A 24089-nucleotide genomic window follows, 5' to 3' on the forward strand; every position below is an offset into this window, starting at 1 on the left:
TGCTGCCGCCTCTGCTCTGCCATTCCGGGAATGCGAGATCTCTTGCGGGCTTTTTTGTTACGGCTTGTGTGTGTGTGTGTGTGTGAGGAAGTTTGTATATCGTAGCTGCCCGGGGGGAAAAAGACGATTTGTTTTTGATGTTGCTGACGTGGCGTAGCAATTTTGCTCTCTTCTTTTCCTGAGGAAGATTTTCAATTTTGCTGAAGAAGTGCTACAATTTGCGCGCTCCTGCCTGAGTTGAGGGGGGGGGGGATTTCAAATACGTTTATTTTGACAGATCTCGTGTGCGGATGCTTTTAGCGCTGCTGGGTTGACATTTTGTACACCGAACACTGGATTGCTTTCCGTTTTGTCCGGGGACAGCTGGCACTCTTGCTCACAGTCACTTTGACGACGCGTCACGACACATCATGGCGTGGCATAAATAGGGCCAGATTATGCGACCCCAGCGCCGTGACAGTGCACTCAAGAAAGTGTGCGGAACCGGGAGAGGTCTAAGGGTAGTGTGGGAAATCCTTTTTTTAAACTGGTGACAGCAGTGAAAAATCTTTGCGAAAAGCGCAACAGTCATGGGATGAGGTACGAACTGACGTTTGCTAACCCATGACTCGCACGACCTGCTTGAGTGGTTCCGAATCATTCCGATACCACACGACCCAGTTGTTTCCGCCCAGTGTCGTAACTAGTGCGCTAATCAAGCAGCTGTCAGAGATTGAGTCTAACATTTGCTAAAGTTTTTTTCTTCTTCTTTGTTGTTTCTGGCGCTCGCCCACAAGCAGCAAAGCACTCCCAAAGGTGCAGTATGGTTCCCTTCCAAGTACCGACAAAGTTTCCAAACCTTGACTGCAAGCAACAATTTACCTACGTTGCGTTGCTAATGCTTCAAGCTAACCCCGAAGCTTGAGGGAACTCTACCTACCTGACACTATAAAAACCAAGCGTGCAGGAAATGAATATCGAAAAGGAAATCTATTCAAGGTGTGCAGCAACATGTGGGCCGTGCTATAGGGCCGCTTTTATAAGCCAGCTACTAAATGCTTACCTTTAGCCTACTTTACACACCGTCCGTCCAATGCACCAATGCATCCGGGGGAGCAACCCTCTTTACACTGGAGAGTGTTTGCCCTACTCTGTGCGTGTGTGTGTTTTTTCTATGATGTGGAACGGTTGGTTTGAATATTTTGGTTTTAAAACCACATACACACACGCATACAGTCACCTTCTCGAGTTTGAAGCAGCTGGCATTAAGTAGAGCCTGCTGGGAGGAAGAATGCGAGGTCAGGCGCAAAGCGTGTACGGTGCACTTGCATCCGGAAGTTGTCATGTTTGTATTCATGCACTCATGCACCACCTTTGGGGTTTTGCTGGACAACCTACCCCATCACTCCCTAATCGTCCCGGAGGGTTTGGGTTAGCATTGATTTCGTGCCCTTAGAAACGCAGTTCCTCGTCTGAAGCCTGTTGAAGTGACTTCCTAGGACCGAGGACGAAACCGGGGCTAAACGCAGCGATACAACTCTTTACCTACTGCAATGAACCTTGCTTTTGTGGTGTGATGTGAGTTCTTTTTCTCCTCCCACTTGGCCTTCCCTGCGCCTGTGTCATTCCAGTAATTTCTTCCAGCCCTTTTTTGTTGGAACCGGGGAAGGTGAGCTAAATTCGTAGCACATTGCGTACTACAAAACAGCAACAATGTTTTGCTGTAGTGAGGCCATTAAATGACCATAGTAATTATATTCCTCCTCTTCCGTATTCCTTCCCTTCTTTTCCTTCCCGAATGTTCCCGATGTTGGAGTGTGTGTTGTGGTTACCTCTGTCTCCCTCTCCCTCTTCCTCTCGTTAGCTCCAAGTCTATCAAGCGGTGTCCTCAGTTCTCAGGAACAACTTTGCCTATTTGCATATGAATGTAGTAATAATCAGCGACATGTGATTGTTGCAGTGTGTCGTGACGGTACGGCATTCCAGCCGTTGTGGTGTGCCCTTCCCCCACCACTCACTTCACGCACCCTTCCGATGCAAGCAGCCGGTACGGAAAGGGACACCCACTTCCGTTCGATTTAAGCCATATTAGCAGCTACTTTCTTTGCCCTCCTTGCCCGTCTCTCCTGGCTCCTGACGCGTCTCACCGCTCGCTCGGTGAACGGCAACGCAAGCAATCTCTCTTCCGAGGCTGTAAACTGACTTCCGGGCGTAACGAGTTTACGAGCGATGTAAAACGCCCATTAAGTAACCTCTGGAACCTCTGGCCAGAGCGGAAGCACATAAATTGAGTGTGGGTGCAAAGGCTTTTTTCTCTCTTGCTTTGCACATAGTAACGATCTCGGTAACACTCCTAGTAGCTCGCCAGTTAAATGGCCCCTTCTTTGCAGCGTACTGGAAAAGCTCCATTGGGCAAGATTTTCGATACGGGCTTGCCACCTGGATGATTGGTTCGTTCGCTACCAACCGCGTTTTTGCGGGCGTTGGAAGCCGTATCATTTGATTGACCTTCATTAAGCGCGTCTGCGGACGGATGACGCCACCGGAAACGTAAGACGCAAGGGCTCCACTTTCGTCCTCAATCAAACGCTGAGCTGATAATTAAATTATAGATGATCGTCATGCGCTACGATACGCTTCCTTGCTTTCTGTCTCGAGGGTCGTTCGAATTGGAATTAGTTCCATAAAATCCCCATTTCCATTGTGTATGTGTGTGTGTGTGTGTTCCGGCATTTCGTGCGAACGAAATCCCAGCAAGAACCTTCCCCCAATATCGATATGCCGCCGTCAACTGGCTTCGGGCCGGAGAAAAACCACTCGCCCAGCAGCAGCAGCAGCTAGGTTTCGTAAATACGTAATGAATTAGTTATTGATCGATATTATTTTGATACGTTTGTCTTCCTTTGAATTGTGTCCGGAACGTTTTGGAGGTCTTTTTGTTATGGAAAAAAAAGGATGCCTGAAACCCGTCCCAATCTCGATCTCCAAACCATTTTGGAGGGTTTCGGAGTTCGAACCCAGGGAAACAATGAACCTCAAACCGCTCCCCGCACACAGTGATAATGAGGGTGGTTTTGTGTTTGTGTGTTTGATGGCTCTCGTATCTTCAAAAGGTGCTTTCCAAATTTCTCAGGAATTGTCATCCAGCAATGAAGCACACTGCCTAAATGTGTGCCTCTTTCCGGGGATTTTGATGATGGCGTTTGTTTGAAAAATGGTGGGTCCGGCTGGCTTGGTGGCATTCCGAAATTGAATTGATTCCGGCTAGCATCGACCTGCCAGTGGATGGCTAATACTTATCACATTATCGAGGATTAAGGTTCCCGGCGGGCACGGTCGACGTAAATGATGAAAAGTGATTCTCTGGACGGTATCAATTGGAGTTTGTCTGGAATCTGGGTGGGCTGCAATTCCCGCAGCACCACAACACACATGTGAGCCACAATTTAACAATGTGTCAGTTCAGCGTAACCAGGGCGGGGGGAGTTTGAATGTGAAACAAATGACCTTTTAGCTCACGACAAGCCATATATTAATCGTGATTTTATTGACAATATGATAACGACGGGGTACGGGAGAAAAACTTCGCAATTCCCCAGACATGGCCGCAACCTACCTACCCGCCGATGTCGCTAGTAAAGGCTGTGTTCTTGTAAAACAAACGGAACGAAACGGAATGCATTCCACACTCTCCGGTGGATCGTACATTTTCATCAAACATCCGACGGGGAAAGGGAAGCTACAACCTTCCACCGAAAATATGACTTTTACGTAGAGCCGTGTACATTTGACAAGGTTTTTCTTCCTCAACCCCCCCCCCTCGGTTATGCTCTCCATCGGTACGTCGTTTAGTGCTCTCTCAAAACACACACACACACACATGTTACTTTCAACAGGTTGCGATTTGGGTGGATTCTTCTGCTGCCCGCGTAAAACAAAAATTGACCACAAAAAGAAATACACGGCGGAGGCAACAAACAGTCAAACGAACATAAAATCCGACCGGTCGTGAAAGACTGAAAGCGTCCGGGACCGTACGTGTGTGTGTGTGTGTGTGTGTGCTCGATTTGGTTTCTCGTAAATCAAATTAAGGGGGCTTTTTCGCTTCTCCGAATTGATCGATATTGCATGTTATGATTTGCCAGTTTTGATTTGTCCAAGAAAGCAGCAGAATCGGTGGAAGGTTTTTTTCCATGTTTCTTTGTTGTTTGCTTTTTTTCACTTGCCCTTTATTTTTTGTTGTTGTTGCAGTGTGTGTTTGTGTGGTTTTTATTGGAACCTATTTTGAAAGCGTAGCCAGGTGACTTTAATGGTGTAACACTGTGCTATTTGCTTTGCGCGTGTTTTAATAGACGTCGCCGGTCGTGGCATTTGAAGTCTTGTCTGATAGAGCCGTGTTTTTCTTTGTTTTCTTCTACGCACCGTGATCATAAAATAAAAAGTTTCCGAACTATATTTGGCATCCCACAAAAGAACGCTAAACGATCGGCGGATCTTGTGCCAGACGTCCGCTCGCGTAACAAACAGCGCAACGGACTGAGAGCGTTTATGCTTATGAATAAATTTATTTTCGAAATAATTATTTTATCACCAGAACCCTCCACCCCCCTTTGATTTCGGCCGCACCACGCGGGGTCAGATCGCTCATAAACGCTAATGCGCGCCGGGGTGAAGCGATTTTATGGTGCCGGTCCTTCCGGTCACGAATTGTTGCACCCACGGCTCCCACGACTGCAAACTTTACCTCCGTTTTGTGGTTACTGGTGGTGGTGGTGGTGGTGGTTGGGGCGCGTTCAAAAAAGGGCTCCGCCAATTAAAGACAATGTTTCGGCTAGATAAATTTCATGGCCAGTTCGCTTCTTTTTTGCTGTTGTTTGTTGTTGTGCGTTTGCTCTAAAGGGGTTTCACCGCTGCCGTGTGCCTGTCGCAGAGCGGCAAATCGTTTTCCGTGCGCAAACTGGTAATAAGACCGAACGAGATAAGCTAATCGTTCGTCACTTTCTCGGAATAGGGAAGGAAATAAAAGGTTCAACACCGTTGATGTGTAAGGATGCGGCGAGACCTCGAAACAACTTACTTTGGGGCAGTTGTTTGTACAAATAATTGGCTGTAAATTCGTGGAAGAAGTACGACAGAGCGATATCTTTTTCGGTTTATGCATAATTATTTATGTACCTTGATGCTTGGGAGCCTTAAAATAGCGACACAAAGTTATTACTTTTTGCCTAACTTCCTCAATTCTCCATGTTCGTGTTGTGGTAGTATTTTTAAAACAAATTTAATTTGTCCTTGTTACTCTTCCAGTAAATCAATCACGTCGAGCGCGCACCAAGAATCTCCAGTACCAATATTTGTTCTCGTACCAACGGGGGCTTTTCTTTTTAATTGATGTGATAAAACCAACGCACACCACCATCGCATCCGTTGCGTTTCGATCGTTGCGTTTCCAAAATTTAATTTCTCCGAAGCTTTTAATACTGCTGCTGCTGCCATCATTTTACTCTCTGTGACTGTTTGCATAAGCGCGAGCGCCCCCAACGACTGATACGGCAATGTTTCGCAGTGTTTCACAATGTAATTGACTACCAGATCAATGCTGTTGCCTTTTTATGTGTGCTGAAAGTTGTGAGGGATGGTTTAAAATAAGTTTTGGTTGTACTGAGGACAGTCGGCCAATCTCAAACCCCAACTTCGCATGTCAATATCAATGCTAATGGGACGGTGGAAATGTTTCCAAAAAGTTGTGTCATATTAATTTTAATATACGTTCTCTCTTTCTCTTTATTTCTCTCTCTCTTTCCTAGATGGTTACCCAAAGCGGCTATGAGGCCCTTCGGGCCAGATTCTTCACACTCCGACTGCGTCCTCGTGGTAGGCGTATCGAGGCCTAAGCTGGCAGCGCTCTTTCTCTCGGTGATGCTGCTGTCGCTCTTTCTCACGTTTCACATCCTGTACGACAGTGCGGTGTACAGCATACAGGTACGGGGGGGCGATTAATAAATATTCATCGAATGCATATTAATAACCCGCTTCGCGTTCACTTCTTCACAGGCGGCCACTGCAATTTCGGAGAACAAAATTTCCATCCTAACAAATCACATACCCAATCCACCGGTGATCAATCAACCCGTCGTGTTTCCGAACCGAATACACTTTCCCAAAACTAGCCGTAGGTTACCACAAGTAAGTCGGCTCGAGCTCCTTTGCCCCTTTTGCTTATTTATATTCATGCATTGCCCAACAATCCTTCACTGCTTGCTCTTTTTTTTTCTCTTCTTCTTGGCTTTCGTTTCCCAGTGTTTAATAATCGGAGTGAGAAAGTGTGGCACACGCGCCCTGCTCGAGATGCTGTACTTGCATCCAAGGATACAGAAGGCCGCCGGCGAGGTGCATTTTTTCGATCGCGACGAAAACTACCTGAGGGGGCTCGAGTGGTACCGGAAGAAGATGCCACACTCCTTCCGTGGCCAGATAACGATCGAGAAGAGCCCCAGCTATTTCGTGACACCCGAGGTAAGTGTGTGCGTGCGTGTATGTCATCACCGGTCTCCATGACCCTGAGAGCTGCTGCTGGATGTGTGCGTGTGCATGTGTGCTTTGGGTGAACCCTCTTTGCACCCCAAAAACGCAAACACACTCGTGCGCGCGTCGTGGTGTTGGTTGGTGTGGTAAATTTTCATAATTTTAATGCAACTGGGGACAAAAAAGTTCCACCGTTTTGAGGGTGACGAACGCATGGCAGAAAGGGGAGAGAGAGAGGACATAAGAATAATTATATCATCGTGGCATCGTGTGCTCCGGCACACTGGCACCATCGTGTGATGCTCATCAGACGAACGCAAACTGTCATGAATTTAATGAAGCATCTGTTTGCATTTCCATTTTCATCCACCGCCACCACGGTGATTGGTAGCGTTAGATGCTTCGCTGTGCGTGTGTTTGTTTTTGTAGAGATAGTGCCAGTGCAACCCTAGTGGCAGATGACACATCAGTGAGGCGATGAATCGATAACGAGTTGCACCAGTTTGGAGCAAAGGATGATAAAGTTGTAACGATGGCAAATAATGAGACGGTATTTATTCTGTCGCTACGGAACGCGCTAATATAAGTTTTGAGGGATTAGTTTTGGATGGAATTGGTTTTAATGCGCAAACCTTAGCTACTACTATAAAGCATGATCCGGACTAGCGCCTAAATGTATGCAAGAACGGCGGTGGTTGAGGGCAAAGTTCTGATGAAAATGGGCAAAATATTAAAGAGCGTTGATTAACATCAGCTAAGGTGATGGAAGAAAATTATAGAGGATTTGGGGTAAGTATTTGATAGAATTGGTTTCAATGCTCAAACCATAACTAAACCCCTAAATCATCAAATATAACACCTAAATGTATGCAAGAAAAAAAATTAAAATAATTAAAGGGCAAAGCTCTGATAAAACATGGGCAAAACAGAAAAGAGCGTTGATTAACACCAGCTAAGATGATGGACAAAAAGTGTGACATGGTATTGAAGATTTTTTTTTCTTTCAAGTTGAAATTACAACATAAATTTGTATAAATAGCTGACACGCAGAATGTTTCTACCACGTTTTTTTATTGCATAACTTTAGGCGTCATGCTAGTGAAGATTCTGCTCCACTTACATTGTATTAATTCATAGTAAATAAATAAGTAAAGTCGCTCTCCAATCGCTTGCATTGCCAACGTAGCACACGGCAATACATTCAAAAGCGTCAGCAATAGATAACGAAAAGGTCAAACACATACACACATACAAAGGCACACAGTACCCGATTAGTGTGTATGGGCGCTGCTACTGTCAATGTAAGAGCTGGGTGGTAAAATAAATTTATCCACTTATATTTATTGCGCGCAACAAACACTTCCCTTGCCGGTCCCTTGGCACGGAGTGAAGCCCTACGCTACACTAGAGCAAGCGGCCAAACAAGGTCGATCCGGCTAATATTTATTTGTTGGTTTGAACGGTTGTAAGCTGCTCTTTCATTTTAAGCGCTCCGCGCGCATCTCCGTGCTGCACAAAGTAGGTTTTGGCAGCCAAAAACCGAAACCAAAAAAAAAAGAGACAAATAATTTATTTCACCCAGATTCACCTCGGGGTAAAACTTGCCGCTAGTTTGTGTTGCTTGCACGTCGGGATGGGTACGAATGAAGCAACCAAAAGCTCAAAGAAACACGAACATCACGAGCTGTCGCAAATTTGCAGTAAACAACATAAATAACATTATTTCGCAGCTGTGTGCCCCCTAAATGAGCCGTGAGAGTGTTGGCGGGCGTTCGCTTTCGCTTCGAGCGACCGGACACTGTGTCAGCTGAAAAGTATGACAACTAACGAACGATAGATAGAAGCACACACACATATACAGATTCATACTCAGAGAGCAGAATACTTGCCCTCGAAAAAGCAACAACTTTGTTAAAAAAAAACCCCACGGTAACCTTGTTTGCGTCGGATCGGAGCGAACTGCTACTTTGTCCCTAACTTTTTCTTTTGCTCTTTCTCGTCCTGCCCCCCTTCGGGCAACTGGCACAAGATTGTCGAACTGCATCGGGAGGCATTCGAAGGTGTGGAGCAAGTGCAAACCACCAGCAGTGGCACACAAACACACACACAGCACAGCCACAGAAGCGATGTAACGAAATGGTATTGCAAAAGTGAAATTTTCATCCACCACAAAGTCAAACCCCCCGAACTGCAAGCGTGGAGTGGAGTGCAGTGGGGTGGTTCTCTCGGGCAAGGCCAACCCGAGGGATGACATCGAAAAGCGCACCGTGCCCTCAAAACCATGCTGCCTGCACGCTAAATAATGGCTGCCCGCGACTGTAGCAGTAAATGAATCAATTTCAAGTGACAAGGTTTAGCGTGAGAAGGCAAGATTACAATCACACACCGACACACACACACAACCACACGAAAGCGAACTGCACACCTGACCCTGTCCAACGTGGTTTCGACGTGTGCAGGATTGGGACGGGACCCTTTGCCAAAGGACATTCGTTTGACCTAGGTCGTTGCCGGTGAACTGAAGCGATCGATCGCTTCGCTGGCAGCGCGAGCGTTGGCTGAGAAAACGGTGCACTGGGAAAGTTCACTGTGATGGACAGCGCTCGGGTAAGCGCTCGTGAAAGCGTTTTAGCTTTGATGGTTTCGGAGTGGATGCGATCTGCTTGCTCAGGATGACGGCGCCGGGGGTTCAACTTCTACTCCAGCCAGTGTTTGGCAGACGATGCACAACGGGGTTTTCGTTGTTTTGGTTCTGCTTAATTAAAGTCGCTGAAAGAAGGGGATGAAAGTACGAACGTCGATGATAATGAACCTGCTTTGTCAGTATGCTTTCTTTGTGATGGTTCAAATGGTTCAATGCACAAGTTCAGTAACCATCCTTTGGGAGTAATTGGGTTTCGTTTGATGTCAGTTTAAATTTTTAAAGCTCAAAATTGTAATTTTAAAGCTAATATGATTGATATATAATTCAAACTTTATTCATTTCTATCGAATAGTTCTTCAACCTGCCAAACAAAATCTTTACTTGTGCCTTAAAAAAGTGTGTTTGTACTTGAAGTTCACAAATAGCCTACCTTTAGGCGCTTTTTTTGCTTCCTGACTAATCTTATAGGTTTTAAGAGTGAAATTTCGATTGACTCTGTTATTAATGTATTGGTTATATAACAATTTAATTGAAGTAAGTATTAATTTGTTTCATTGCCTGGTGCAAAAATGGTGTCTCTTAATTATTGCTTAGGAATTGCCTACCTTTAGGCGTTTTAGATATTGTTTCTCGAGCGAATCTATAATATTTAATAGTTAATTCTGTTTCATTTTCAACAATTTAATATCCCAACGAAACAAAATGTCTACTTTAAACGAGCTGAACAGTTCAGCAAAGCACAGCACATCATCCAGCCGTGGTTTCCGACATTTCAGCGTAATTTTCTTCATCACCGTCACCATACCGCGGCAGTGCCGCTAACGATCGCTCGTGTGCTTAATTATCTGTTGCTCTTCCCTTTCCCTCCCCCAACAGGTTCCGGAGCGGGTCCGAGCGATGAATGCGTCCATCAAGCTGCTGCTAATTGTAAGGGAACCCGTAACGAGAGCAATATCCGATTACACACAGCTTCGAAGTCACGCAGCAACGGCAACACTACCCCAGCAGCAGAGCCTCTCGTCAACTTCGCCTCTGTCGAGGTAAGTGTACGGTGTAAACGAATTTAAAGCGGGCGCCGGAAGACAAACCAAGAAGAAGAAAAAAACGGTCAAAAGAAACTGAAGAAACACAGGGAAAGAATCAATTTTTAATGAGCCGAACCGTGAGACCAGATTTTGATGAATACTTTATCGGTTGGTAAAAGTATGTTGCTTTAATGGTGAATTGAATTAAAAGCGGCTCTTACCTAATACACATACTGCAGCCCCCTCTGATGCATCCCATGCCTACCTACACAACGAACTGCCCCCCTCGAACCTACTTTTCACTTAAACTTTTTTTAACCCATTTCCGATACACCGCAGAGCCGCAGCTCCATCCTCCGGTTGGGGAATTTCATCAGCCCACGACACACATTTGTAACCTGTTGTGGTGACAACACAGAGTAAAACCAGTCTTCCTGCCTCCCATTTCCGAGAGCCTTCCGCATGGCGACTCCTTTCCCGCTTGTATTCCGTACAATAAGGCAAAATACAAAACACACACACACACACACACTCATACCAGGAATGGCTGCGACGGCTGTTGGTTCCGCTGGGACGGACCGGTTGACGTGTTTGTAGCTTCGCAGCTTTCCCTGAGCTGTGGTTTTTCCTGCCCCCCTGCCTAAGCTTGCCGCTCCACGGTAGGTGTGAGTTCAAGACCAGGCAAGCAACAATAAAAAAAAAACAAGTTAGTTGACAGATATGTACAAAGCAACATATAAACAAGTGCTTGCTGCGAATGGAACGGAAACGAAGTGGGAACAAACCCAGTGGTTGGTGGTGTTCGCGTGTTGAGTTTCGGATTACTTCCGAGAAGCGGCAAACGCGAACCGACGCAACCGACCGTCCTTCTTATCCTCTCCGTCTGTGGGAGCATGGTGTAAGAAAACGCCCGCCAGCAGATTGAGCAGAAGAGCCCGTTGCATCGGACAATTTTTGCCCAATCGACCTGAGGTTTTAAGCAGCAGCGGCAGCAGCCCCACCGGCAGCGGTGGTGATGATGGTGAGCAGTATTGAAATGTGTCGAACGCGTTCCGGTGGAAAAGTTTTACCCCGAATGCAAAAACACCGGTCGGTAGCAAGTGTGCAAGTATTTTGATACACTCCGGCTCCGGCGGCAGGAAATGGTATAATGTTAGGGGGAAAAATGCTTAAAAATACCGAAAGCTGCTGCTGTTGGTAAAATAAACAACCGAACACTCACGGCACGGGCACATACGCTCAGCCCACTTCAAAAGAATCGGAAATTCGGAAGAAAATTATTTACAACGCTGAAGAGTATTGGAAGATCTTGCTTGCCTCGTGTAGAAGAATTCTCCACACACACACACGCACGTGTACCATCGGGGCAAGTGTTTTTCCATTTTTCGCTTGAAACCAATCGTTTTGCTTCAGCGGGCGAGAAAAAAGGAAGACAAAACGATAGATGCGGGAACGATTTGTCTGCTTTTTATCTTCTTCTTCTTCTTTTATGCCAAAAAGAAACGTAAGCGCCAACGGAGAAAGTCACTAATCATCGGTCTCACGTGGGTCTAATTTGTTGGTAATTTTGTTTTAATTTTTGTTACCGACTTACTTTTCCACCGAGCGAGCGACCTTAGGAAGGGGAATGGTTTTTCTTGTCTGTTGCTGGTAAGCTGCGTCTTGCGGATGCTTCATCCGAATGGCTCATGCCATTCGGTGCCCCTGTGCCATGGTCACTTTGAACGATGGTAAACTTTTAATGCGAACTGGTATCATCCGGCCCTGTCCTGTTACGCTGCCCATCTGTACGCTCCCTCCTTCACTTCGATTGTTGTTTGAATATTTCTGTCTTTCTTTCTTTTCTTTCTATCGCGCAACGCGTTCTCGCCGTGTTCGTCGCGGTCCCCGGGAGACAGGTCGTTTGAGGAGCTGGCCCTTTTGCCGAACGGTACGGTCAACGAGGCGTACCGACCGCTAGCCATCTCGCAGTATCACGTGCACGTGCACCGGTGGCTGGAGGTGTTCCCCCGCGAGCAATTACTGGTCGTCAACGGTGACCAGCTTATCGACGAACCGGTTTCGCAGCTGCGACGAATAGAGGATTTTTTAGGTAAGTTGATTTCTCCCCCGTTCTTGGATGACTGTGTAAGTACTCTGTGTATGTGTGTGTGTTTGAAAGAGAGAAGGAGAGCGAGTGTCCGTTTGTGCGTTTTTATTCGCTTGCGGGATTAATTGCAACCATTTGCACCGTTTGATGGGGGCACGCCCGGGCAAATGAATACATTAAGAGATTAAGCTTTTTGGAGTTTGTTTGGAATTTTAGGTTCGGTTGAAAACTTGGATGACCGCTTTTGTGTTGTGTTGAGTTTTGCTTTCTTTAAAGGTTGTGTTTTTATTGTTTCTGGGAAATTATTGGATTCTTGGAAGTAGAGTTGGCATTTGGTGTGGCATCTACTACGGTATCAGACAATGTTTCGCTAACAATGGTGCCGTCTGTACACCAGCATCATTTCTAAGTTCAGAGTTCAATAATTCCCAATAATTTACTAACAGCTAATCCCCGAGAGGTTTCACGGAAATTCTTCAAATTCAACAGCGCTACTACGTCTTCAATGTTGTGCTCTAATCCAGGAGCAAGTAACAGAGTAACATTACACTTTAACCTTCAAAATTCGAACGGTGTATTGCCTCTGGCAGTTTCTTCGACCACAACCATACTTAGATTAGGAGGCCAATTTAAAGCCTCCCTTGTTGTGACCCGTTAAACCGGTTTGTTGCGTGTAATATTGAACCTAGCAGGTCAATGCAAAAGTTCATCTTATTAATTTCATTTAAAAATAATTATTTTGTTACTTAGTCATCGACGCTAATACTTCCTTCAACCGAATCATTGGTTGATCCTAATAAAGATCCAATTTTGGAGGAGTTTTGAACTACAATTAATCTGTTTTCAAGTTGGTATTGATATCTTCAGCTTGCTCAGGAGTCTATATCAGACGACCGGTCTCGCGGTACAGTCGTCAACTCGCACGACTTAACAAAAGGCCCATAATGGATTCAACTAAAAGTTCCTGAAGTCCAAGTCCGCTAGTGGTTCAGACAGCAGCCCTTGGCCGACAACAGTTGTTGTGCAAAAGAAGAAATAGAAAAAGAAAATATTAGGAGAATTTCCAGTGCATATCGTAAATCGACTTCTGACTTTATTGACCAATCGTACCAAAATCTCTCAAAAAGCTCGTTATTATGAGCGCCATTTTTAATATCCATTTTGTTGAAAAATTGAGTTTTTCTGATACAAATATTTCAAAAGATACAAGCATTGTAACTCTTTTAAGAACTTGCAGTTGATATCTATCAAACTTTCCCGACCCTGGATGATGATTCTGGCTTTTTACCACCACAGACAATATTTCTAAATGCGCTTAATGATTGCTTCCACCGCTAAGCAATGCATAAATGACATTGAAAACACTAGAAATACCCAAGGCGCCGGTAATTATTTGCCCATGACGCAATTCGAGCCTGATGGAGGCAACAGAGCTAATATTGACCCTTCGCCAAGTAACAGCAGCGAACACATCAATGGAGGGCGTCACGTCTTTGCTTCGTCTACGGTGAAGTTAGTTATTACACCCACCCTTTGCCTATAATTCTCGGACACAAGAGCACACAGTGTAGTGTGCCTCTTGTTATATGAAACTCATCAAATGCTACTATAAAATCCACATCGACGCAAGACTCTCGCGTGCTCTTTCAAGTGCAATTGGAGTTCATTTACAGCGTGCTCTGTCTAATCCATTCGGATCGGAATTGTAATCATCTTTTAATTAACCTCGCGTCGCCACGGCCCGTGGCAGGTGGATTATTTGCCGGTAGTCCCGCTGCTGGATGGTTGCACTGAACGCCCAACGGAACCGACGAGCAATCAATCATTTGCTGTCGATGGCGTATCGGAAGCATCAGTCATTTAAAATTGGTTTCCACAAAAGAAAAGAAATACACTCACACACCATGCTACTATGTGGTGCGCGCTTATACTTGTGCCTATTAGGGAGGTTCACATACAGCCTTTAGAAACACGAGGAGGAGCAGGAACAAAAGAGTGCCAAGACAAGAATAAACAACGGCACCATAGTTGTACAGGGAAATTATGTTGCTTTGCTTTGCTGTTTTTGCTGATCTCGTTTATTAAAAGGCCCATGCACAAAATGAGAAGAAACTACCAGCCAGGACGCAACTCCCGCGTCGAACTGCGTTCCGAAACGGTTGAAAGAGAAAGCGAGCGGCTTTTCAACTTCAACCTCAACCAATATGAACGAAAACAATCACTCTTCGTTTGCTTCACTTGCACGCCGGGACACACACAAACGTTCGGCGGTGTGGCATCCACACGGATGTAATGTTGGCTGGATGTTTGTCTTTTTCTTCTGCCGGGAAACGAAACGCCAGGAAGCTGTGACAGTGTAAAAAGGAAACCCCAGACACATGCCAAACAGACCTGCCATCTTCAGTAATTAGAAAACTTTTCGCTCCGACCGCGCTGATGCTTATTTGAAATTGCATTTATTCTGCCGGCATGTCGGCACAGGAGACATGTATGCTTGGCGTGCGGCGTGAAGTTTTTCGAGGTTTTCGATTGGATGTGGGAAAGATAAATACGTCCCCAAACACAATCACAAGCATAGCGGTTGTGGTGTAGATGGTGTAAGTCATTATTGGGCAGCACAAACCTTTTTCAAAATAGCGCTTTTTCCCCTGCAATCAATTTCAATTGCATTCACTTGCTCACCATATCTTCCCGGCAGCTCGCCCTGTAAAGCTCGGACAGAGATTAGGGACGCACAATAAGTGATTGTAAAGCTCCGTGGAGCCGATCGAAGCACACTCGAGGGAGTTTTGATTTATTTCGGAGCGCATTAGGCTCGGTCTTATCTGGGCAGCCCTGGATGGCTCAACAGCAGCAAACGCGCCGGCCTACGCGTTTGACATTTCACTGTTATTGATTTTCCACCCCAAAGAGCATTACGAGCCGACTAAGTGTGTGTGTGTGGGTGGGCATAATGGGCGATCCGGGTGGGTGATATATTTTTATAACGAGTTGAAGGATAATTAACAGATGCTAGCCCGTCGATAGTGCAACGAATCGTTTCCCGATCCGATTAATAATTCGATACGTACCGTGTCCGGCAGCTGACAGCACGCGTGGGCACCAACGCAAGAGAGAAAGAGAGCTTACAGGGAGAGGCACACTGCACGATGGGTAATCGAGTTGAATAATGAAACTTATCACATTACGGAAAAAAGGTGATTTGATGGGCTTTCTTTTTATTTGATGGCACCAAAAACACAGTTGCGATAGCTACACTCCCAACGCGCTCGCACTCGCAAGTGGGTCAACAAGTTTCCAAAACTGACGCCCAGAAAGCGTACGCCATACGGGTCAAATTGGGAGTGAAAAAAGGCGATGGTAGCTCATCCACAGCCCAAAAAGCGAGCGGAGCAACACACTTCGGAAAAGGAATAATTGTGACAGAAATCGCTGTCGCTTCTTGTTGGCGCTGGGCAAGAGGCCGCCCACTTCAAACGGCTCACAGATAGGAAGGCAGCGTTGAGAGCAGCGCGGTTCCTTCCTTCGCAGCAACCATCGCTGTCCTAATTGACGTTCATTCTGCTTTCCCAGCACAGCAGCCTGGTAGTACAGGAGTGTCTTTTGCAGAAAAGAAAGTGCAGCAATTATTATTGAAATATTTGCCCGTTATTTTAATGAGCTGATGAGTAAAACAGGACAATGATCGAATTATATATGGCTCTTTTGGTAGAAAGAGAGCGAGAGAGAGTGTGGGTGTGTGTAAGTCCCTTTTTCATATAAAAGTAGCATTTGGAAAGCTCTCGAACCATTATTTTTCCATTCCACCTATTAAAAGAGCACCCAGCATGTGAGGAGCATGTTTTTGAAACATTGTCGAGTGTTTGTGAAAGTTTTCCGTAGCGGCATACAACACGCCTTCCCAGGAAACTGCTCTTAACCTACTTTCCCTGGGGGGCTGGACAGAGAGAAAGAGAAAAAGAGAGAATAAGAGAGAGAGAGAGAGTTATCCAGCAAAATTTGTGCTTAATTTTCACCCTTGCGTATTTTGTTGTTGATCATACTTGCTACATTCAGTTTGGTTGCGCGTTTGTGTTCGAGTGTGTACGTGTGTAACAAGTCATACATTGCGCGGTAGTAGTAACGGTGTTGCAGTCCATGGTGCAAGTTGTGTAGCGGTTTTTCCCCATCCCTCTATTTTTTCTACTAACTTCTTTTCTCAATCTCTTTTCCACAGGCATCGAGCCACGGATCGGTAGCAATAACTTTTACTTCAACGAAACGAAGGGCTTCTACTGCCTGCGGAACGAGACGGGCGACAAGTGTCTGCGGGAGACGAAGGGCCGGAAGCACCCGCGCGTCGATCCGGTTGTGATATCGAAGTTGCGTAAGTTCTTCGTGGAACACAATCAAAAATTCTACGAGCTCGTCGGCGAGGATCTCGGCTGGCCGGAAGAGTAGGCCGGCGATGGTGCCGAGTGTGTGTATGTGTGTGCTGGCCGAGAGGATGCACATCCGCTGCAACAGAGTGGAGGCAGGGGAAAAAATCCAATCGGACAAGTGGCTGGGTATACAGCAAACAACAAACACGCATACACAACCAAACATGTGAGACTGAATCGGAGCGGAAGCGGAACACCAGCGGTGGCGGCAGGTAAGCGAAGGATGGATTGGCGAACCGATCGAGGGGGAAAGTTGCGGCCAATTTACTTCGATTTCAACCCATCGCACGGGAAACGGTGCAACGGGAATGCAGCTGTTGGCCGGGGAGAGTGTTATTTGTGTTACTTTTCTGCCGTTCGAAAGGTTCGATCTGCGGCAAAAGTTTGCAACAATGCAATGGTTCGCTGAGATGGGGGGAGGAAAGGCTCGCAAGCAAAGTGAGCGCAAGTTGTTTTGTTGTTGCGTTAGTGTACGGTGGTTTTTGTTCGGTGCTCAAAACATTCTGCAAACACACATTAGATAGGAATTAATTAAAACATTTGCCTCCGTTGTTGCTTGCAGCTAACGAGTGGAGCAGGGTGGAGCTAAAATGCAGTCGATGAGAAGGGAAGGATGATGTGTTTTTTTGGTTTTGATGAACTCTTCATTTCAAATACTTTTTGTTCAATTTAAACACTGTTTCACGGAATTAAATGCCTCTGCAACTGTTTTGACCCAGGAACACGTTGGTTCACAGTCATTGAAAGTTAAATGTGTCTCTAAGTTCCCTATTTTTCTCCCCAAAACACCATATTTTGACACAATCTCTCGAATTTTATCTCCAAAAGAACAAATATTTGCTTAATTTTTATAAATATTTGTCCTTATAGGACGAGTTTTGGCCAATAAATTGTCCTAAAATCAGCTCAAATGCCTATTTAACTTATAAATAAAGTCTAACATTCAGGCCTTTTCTTTCTCCAGCTAACGAGCTGCAATTTCAAGCTGTCAGTGGAACAGTATTCATCATGCGGGTTGCATCCATGTGACAGTTACGGTCCGCGATATTGGATTTCAGCTATTTCTTACAAACAAGGGCGCTTTTAAAAATTGTTTTCTTCTCCTTGTTCCGGTTCGAAATAAGTTATAGTACTTTTATTAAACTTTCAAATAATATAAAACAATTTTTAACCTTTCTTGATACAATATTTATTCTTTAGCAAAAAAAAAATGCAATCCTCCATGAGCTAACACTTGATTCGCGCCAGCGACCAATAGGCGTTTGATTACATATTTTTCAGGCTGAAATAATCTAGGCTGAAAATCTTACGCTACTTTTTTCCTGTGGTTTTGTATGGAGTGTTGATATGATTTTAGCAGCCAAGTTTCAAACTCCATATAAAACAGCTCGCTGATATTTTGAAATCCCCCGTTGATCAATTTTGTTAATTTACAGACATAAAATGGTGCATTAGAAGCAAATAATGAACCTCTTGAATTGAGTCTTAAAAACCAAATTCAATGTAAACTGCGCGAAATTGATGATAAATAGACAAGTTTAGTATAAAGACAGGTATAGAAAAGTATTTCGACATGAGAAACGTTTCAATGCATCTAAATGTTCTAAAGAACAAAGAAGCAATTTCTAAACAGCTCGCTTTGCTTTCGCCTTGTTTACTCTTGCCCAACATAATCAAGAATTCGTATTTATTTAACAACTGCCATCAACCAACCAATCCCCTTGCCAAAAAAACGACCTATCTCGTTCTCGCTCCACCACCAAGGATAAGCGCGTTACTTCCAAATCATTTAATGATATCCGAGCAAAAGGAGGAATCCGTCCGTGTACTGACCAGCTCTGGTACATAATCATACGGTCCCGGTCCCGGTTAAGGTAAGGTCAGTGCTCAGGCGAACCTTACCGTGCTATAAATATTCTTTCCCGAGTCCCTCATCGCGTCGCCCTATCGCAAACACCCGTAAACCCGTGCACGTGCACATGTTGGCAAATGTGGCATGTGGAAATATTTCATGAGTCCCCAATTTTGCTCCGTTTTGGCGGGTCCGAACGTAACGTTCGGACACACTATCCATTTCCCAAGACCTGTGGAGAGATGACGGGTGGGGGCAGTAAACCCATTCACCCAGCAGCCGGGTGTAATGTAATCGCTTTGAAGAGAGAAAGAGCGAGGATGGAGAAAGTGGAAAGCTCACTTGTTCCACCCCATTTCCCGGACCCACTGGCCGTTTGGCTAGGACGGGTTGAAAGTTGAAAATAATCGGTCGTTTGCGCGGGACAAATTGAGCTGAAATGTGTTCGCCTCCGACGGCCATTGCCTGCTCGGCGAATGCACTCTCTGCACACAAGCGATCCCGCTTTCCCATTCGGTCATTCAGGATGCATCTTCCCCAGCCCTAGGGATTCACGTCCAACAAACGGGCTGAGTCATCTTCAGGCGACGCATGTGAACGGCGACATGTGCTGCGGGAGTGAAACGTGCGCCGCTGGTGCGGCTGAGATGTCTGAGGCGTGCCGTTGGCGGTGGTTTCGTCTTTCAACTCGTGAATCGTTGCGCCCGGGGGTTTGGAATCGCCCTGCGGGACGAAAGGCATTCGAACGGAGCCGAAAATCCGAGCTCATCGCAAAGTCCATTCGATGGTGAATTTGCCATTCCTCGCCATTCCATATACACATTCACGCTTGCATTTGCCGTCCCGGCACGGATTTTGCCGTTGCCCGGTTTGCATGAAAAGTGGAGAAGGATGGATTAAGTTTTCGTACCCAAAATTCATCGAGGTCGCACGTGTGTGAGCGCAAGTGTACGTGACTTTTGCGAGTGCCCACCGACCCACCCACCCGCATCGGGTAAGAGCAATTGCGCCGTGGGAAGCGCGCAGGCGAAGGTGGTAAACAAACGCGCACACCGGCCGCGCTTCTCGTTCGTTCACTTTGTGGAACAGAAGAAAGCTCCTGCCGCACGAGCTGATGATGGAATGTGGTGGTACTGCGGGCGAGGTTGCGGTTGTGGTGAGCTATTCCCACTATCAGGCAGTGTGTGGTGTTGGCGATGCAAGCGACGAACAGGCGGGGTGGGAAAAAAACACACACACACACAAAACGAGTTGTGAATCGTGATAAAAACCGGCGGCCATCGTTAGGATCACGTAGCGTATGGTCTAGTTTATTTGGCGAGCAAACAAAGCAAAACAAAAAATCCCATTCTACCGTTTGGGTGTTGCAACAGGGAGGTGGGGGAATGGGGTAGCAGGGGTTTCAAATGGGGTGCGAATTGGGGCATTGCTGGCAATCGAAATCGAAAAACGCACACATCCCCTTTTTTTTGAGGGACGACTTTTCGATTTTGGCGCTCAACCGGGGAGCGTATGTTTTATGTTTGTGGTGAAGAGAGAGAGAGAGAGAGAGAGAAAGAAAGAGATTGATTGGATTGTGAAAGGGAAAGAATGTTAAGTAAACATGGTTTTCATTCATTCGGATGCGTTTATGTTGAGCTGTGTCAAAGCAATACATTTTCACAGATTGTATCGCATAAGTTCAACTTTTCATCGTGTTACATATTTTTGCAATTAGAAGATCAAGTAATACATGAAATAAATAACAAATTTGACCTTACAACTCAAATATTTTAACTTAAAATGTGTACACTAACCTAACAAAATAAACGCAAATAAAAATAACAAATAAAATAATATCAATTATTGGCCACATACCGTCCCCTAAAAAGCTTCTATTCCACTGAACAAAGAACTATGAGTGACACGTAGCTGTTCCAACTGCTTTTTTACTCTCCCCTTTGTTCCGCTCCATCTACGGGTGTGTGTGGGTGTGTGTGAGAGTGAATTAATCCGCAACCCGTACAGGGCACCATGCGTCTCCATCGGCAGGGAGTGCGAAACGCGCACACAAGATGCTGCTGACTGCGCTACCGCTGACTAATCCTATTTGCATCCTTCCTCTCTCTCTCTATCTTCCTCTCTGTTGCAGTGTCATTCTTTCCCATTTTTCAACCGGAGATGGCCACCATCACTGTGTGGCCATGGTCACCCACAACACCCCAACAAGAGGTTGTTTGGGATTAATGAAAAAGATCCCAGGCGCGCTTCCATATGCAGCTGTCACGGCCAAACGACCCAAGCCAATTCGTTAGCGTTTTGTTGACAAATTTTGGCATCCAACATGCAACATGCAAGAAGATTATTGTTTGTTTTGCTTTGTGCACAGTGGAGGGGTTTTTTTTTTCTTCTTTTTTTTAAAGAGAGTTGCAATCGCAAAAAAGAGAGAGTTGCGCGTTTGTTGGACGAGCAATACATCGATTGGCCAAAGAGCTACGCAGCAGATTTTTTTTTTGTAAAAAGCAGATTGTTTGAAAAGGATTGTTTTAAAACAGTTGAATTATTTGCTTTAGAGTGCAGTTTGCAGAAGGAAAGATAATAACCATGCATTCAGAGAAATGGTTCTTTCATTAATATCAAACACAGTTGTACCACGAAAATGGACCTCCGCTTGAAATTAGTTGATGAAACTTCCGGTGAAACACTCCAGGACTTTCCAGCTCGATGAGCGCGGGGTGAAAAATTATCCTACTCCTCGCTGCCAGCGGTCAGAAATTCCCGGCAACAACACCTTCAGAGCTCGGCCACCGTGAGTGGCCTTATCGTGTCTTGTTGCCCGGTGTTCCGACACCGACACGTGAACGTGTACGTGCATAATGAGCCTCAATTCCGGGAGCCACTGTTTCAATGGTTCTTCCACTTCGTGGAACCAAAACCCGCCCGCGTACACGAATGGATGGGTAATGAAAAATCCATTACAACTTCTGCACCAAAAGCGTCCGAGTCCGGCGCTGCTTGAAGCTCTTGAATTTACATCCGCACACCGCAAAGGTCATTTCGATTTCATGTCCACGGGTAGAAGGCCTTCTTCCAACTACTCAGAACACATGTGTGTGTGTGTGTGTGTGGGATGTGGGTATCGCGTGCAGCTAGCCGATAAGTTGACCCCGTTCGGTGTCGGCGGAGGAGCACCGCACGGGTTTTGCCCCATTCCGGGAAGTGATTGAAATCGGAACAAAATTGTTGCATCACGCCACGCGATGTCCAGCTGCACACACACACAACTGGACACAACTGGACACAACCGGAAAAAAGTGCGCTTTCTGGTCTATCTGGCCGAGCCCGAACGACAAAGTACCGAAAGTGTTTCTTTTGCACTCACCAAGTGATCGAATACTATCGTGTAATGGGCGTTGGATTGCATCCACTTTTTTGTCTCTCTCGCCACTTTTCACTTTGATAAGAACCGGGGGTCTTCCGGGACCCGGGTTCATTTTTATCGCCCTTTGCCACTTCGAAGAAAAATGCTGCGAACAAAACCAAAAAAAAAAAACAAACTACAGAACCACTTCACAAAAGTCAACCCGCTGCCCGTCCGCTTCCTGTGTGTTTTTTCGTGTCGCTTTTCCTTTTGCTTCGACTGGCCGAACAACCGAATCACGTAACAGTGAATGGGCACCGGGCCCATCCATCCAGCGTCCTGGAATGCGGGTGGAATAGACGAAAGACGTCCCCCGCCCCTCCCCGGAAGATAGCCCCAAGGTTTTTGGCTAACGGGGAAAGTTTCCTGTTTGGAAATCAAATAATTAGAACCATTTGCATAATGTGCCCCAACGGGGCGGCGGCGGACGGTTCGGTCCAATACCGTCACCAAATCTACAGAGCTTGAGCGCTCCAATGGGATGGTAAAGAGGGGATAAGGGGAGGAAAGAATGGGGCAAAGGGGGGGAAGGTTTTATTCGACATCGATCGGAACACGGAAGCTCGTGTTGCTGTCGCTCTTGTCATGAGTGGTTGATAGGTTGCTTTAGCTGGTTTCGGGGTTTTCATTGCTCCCCCCGTTCCTTTCCCCTTAACACCCCCCATACATCTCACCCCGTAATGTTGAGTGGGGTTTGCTGGCTTGCTGGCATTATCTTGATTTGGAATGTATCCGTTTTTGGGAGGGGCCAAGCTCGATGCTCGGAAGTGAAATCGTTTAATAGAGCGATTTTTACAGAAGGCATGGTTTTCAATATTTGAAGCAGCGCTGAAAGGTCCCTCTTAACAGTGTTTCAGTTATTGATGCAATCGATGCAATTAATCGCCACATCATGTTTATAATTAGCTTCCATTCGGGCGCTTTTTGAATTAGAATTTTAAAGAGTCTTCTCTTTCATTGAACAGAACATCTTTTTTCTTCATCGTTAAGCTGAGTTGCAGTTTAATTGCAATACTTAACCCATTTACTGAAACATCCTTGCTCTGCGGAAATGTACTACCAAAGCTGTTTTGGTCAACCACACAGTCACCAACTGAGCATCTCGCAGATGCAAGATTCAACCACGAGGGACAGCGCAAGTTGACAAGCACCTCCACCGCATTAAAACCCACGACACGACCTCCGACAAAAGACACTTTGCATGTGATGCGTCCATTTTACTTCCTTTCAAAAAGAAAGAGAGAGAGAGAGAAAGAGAGCAGGATGACATTTACGTACAAAAGAAATGAAAGGAAAAAAGCCCTACCTGCATACATTCAGGCGCACAGAGATACAGTTCCCACGTTTCCCATTGCTCCTGTAGCAAGGAAAAGCGAGTAAAAGTTCGTTTTTTTTTCTTCTTCTCTTTTTGTTCCCTTACACCATTCCAGCCGTACGACCGTTTCACCCGTTTACGCTTTAATCTGCTTAACTCGAGCGGCTCAAGCTTTGCTGCCTTTCAGCGTGATGCGTCATAACTGTCACGTGTTTCGTGTTTGCCCATGCACGGAACGGGATTGCAGGCGACATACTGTCAGTGCTTTTCGAATGCTTGTCGTTTGTTTCTCCCTCTTTCTATCTCTTTCTCGCTCTCTCTCTCTCTCTTTGTGAGTATGTTGACGCTGCCTATTTTTACTGTTGCATAAAAAGGGTTTGCTTGTTCTCGCTCGCTCGCTCGCGCAGACGAGTTGCACCAGGTTGAAGTGTACTCGGATTGTGGGATTGTGGCCGGTAACCATATGCGAAAGAGGGCGTTAAATTTTGATGAGAAACACAAGCGCAAGCAACGCTCAGTGCGATGCGAATGGGAAAAGAAACGCGATTTTGTCTCGCTGCATTGGATGATGGTGCTGTTAGTGCATAAATTTAGGCGCTTAAAAACTGTGCAAACTGTGTTATTAGTGCCCATTTTTTTTAATTCGATTTTAAAATTAAACGAAAGAAGCTCAAAAATACACTAACATATATTTGATATCGATTTTTGCTAATAAAAAAAATTGCAAGAAAAACGGACACAGCGATTCCTCTTCTTCCACCAGCCCAACAGCTATTTCCCAGTGGAGCCTAGCCCCGTCCCATACCTACACACACACACAGTGCACCGTCAAATCCCACCTT

The 24089-nt window shown here is 45.7% G+C and overlaps 1 protein-coding gene across 1 annotated transcript in view; it reads left to right on the forward strand.

The window, feature by feature from the left end:
• LOC120893289 (heparan sulfate glucosamine 3-O-sulfotransferase 5) overlaps positions 1 to 22064 on the forward strand; it is a 42343-nt gene extending 20279 nt beyond the window's left edge. The window contains exons 3-8 of the mRNA XM_040295093.1: positions 5784 to 5958; positions 6031 to 6162; positions 6277 to 6492; positions 10022 to 10185; positions 12069 to 12262; positions 16476 to 22064. Coding sequence (XP_040151027.1) covers positions 5784 to 5958; positions 6031 to 6162; positions 6277 to 6492; positions 10022 to 10185; positions 12069 to 12262; positions 16476 to 16699 — 1105 coding nt within the window. The 3' untranslated portion in view covers positions 16700 to 22064. The remainder of the gene's footprint in view (positions 1 to 5783; positions 5959 to 6030; positions 6163 to 6276; positions 6493 to 10021; positions 10186 to 12068; positions 12263 to 16475) is intronic.
• Positions 22065 to 24089: the final 2025 nt, after the last annotated feature.

This window comes from Anopheles arabiensis, chromosome 2 (genome assembly GCF_016920715.1).
Source record: "Anopheles arabiensis isolate DONGOLA chromosome 2, AaraD3, whole genome shotgun sequence".
Taxonomy (NCBI): Eukaryota; Metazoa; Arthropoda; class Insecta; order Diptera; family Culicidae; genus Anopheles; species Anopheles arabiensis.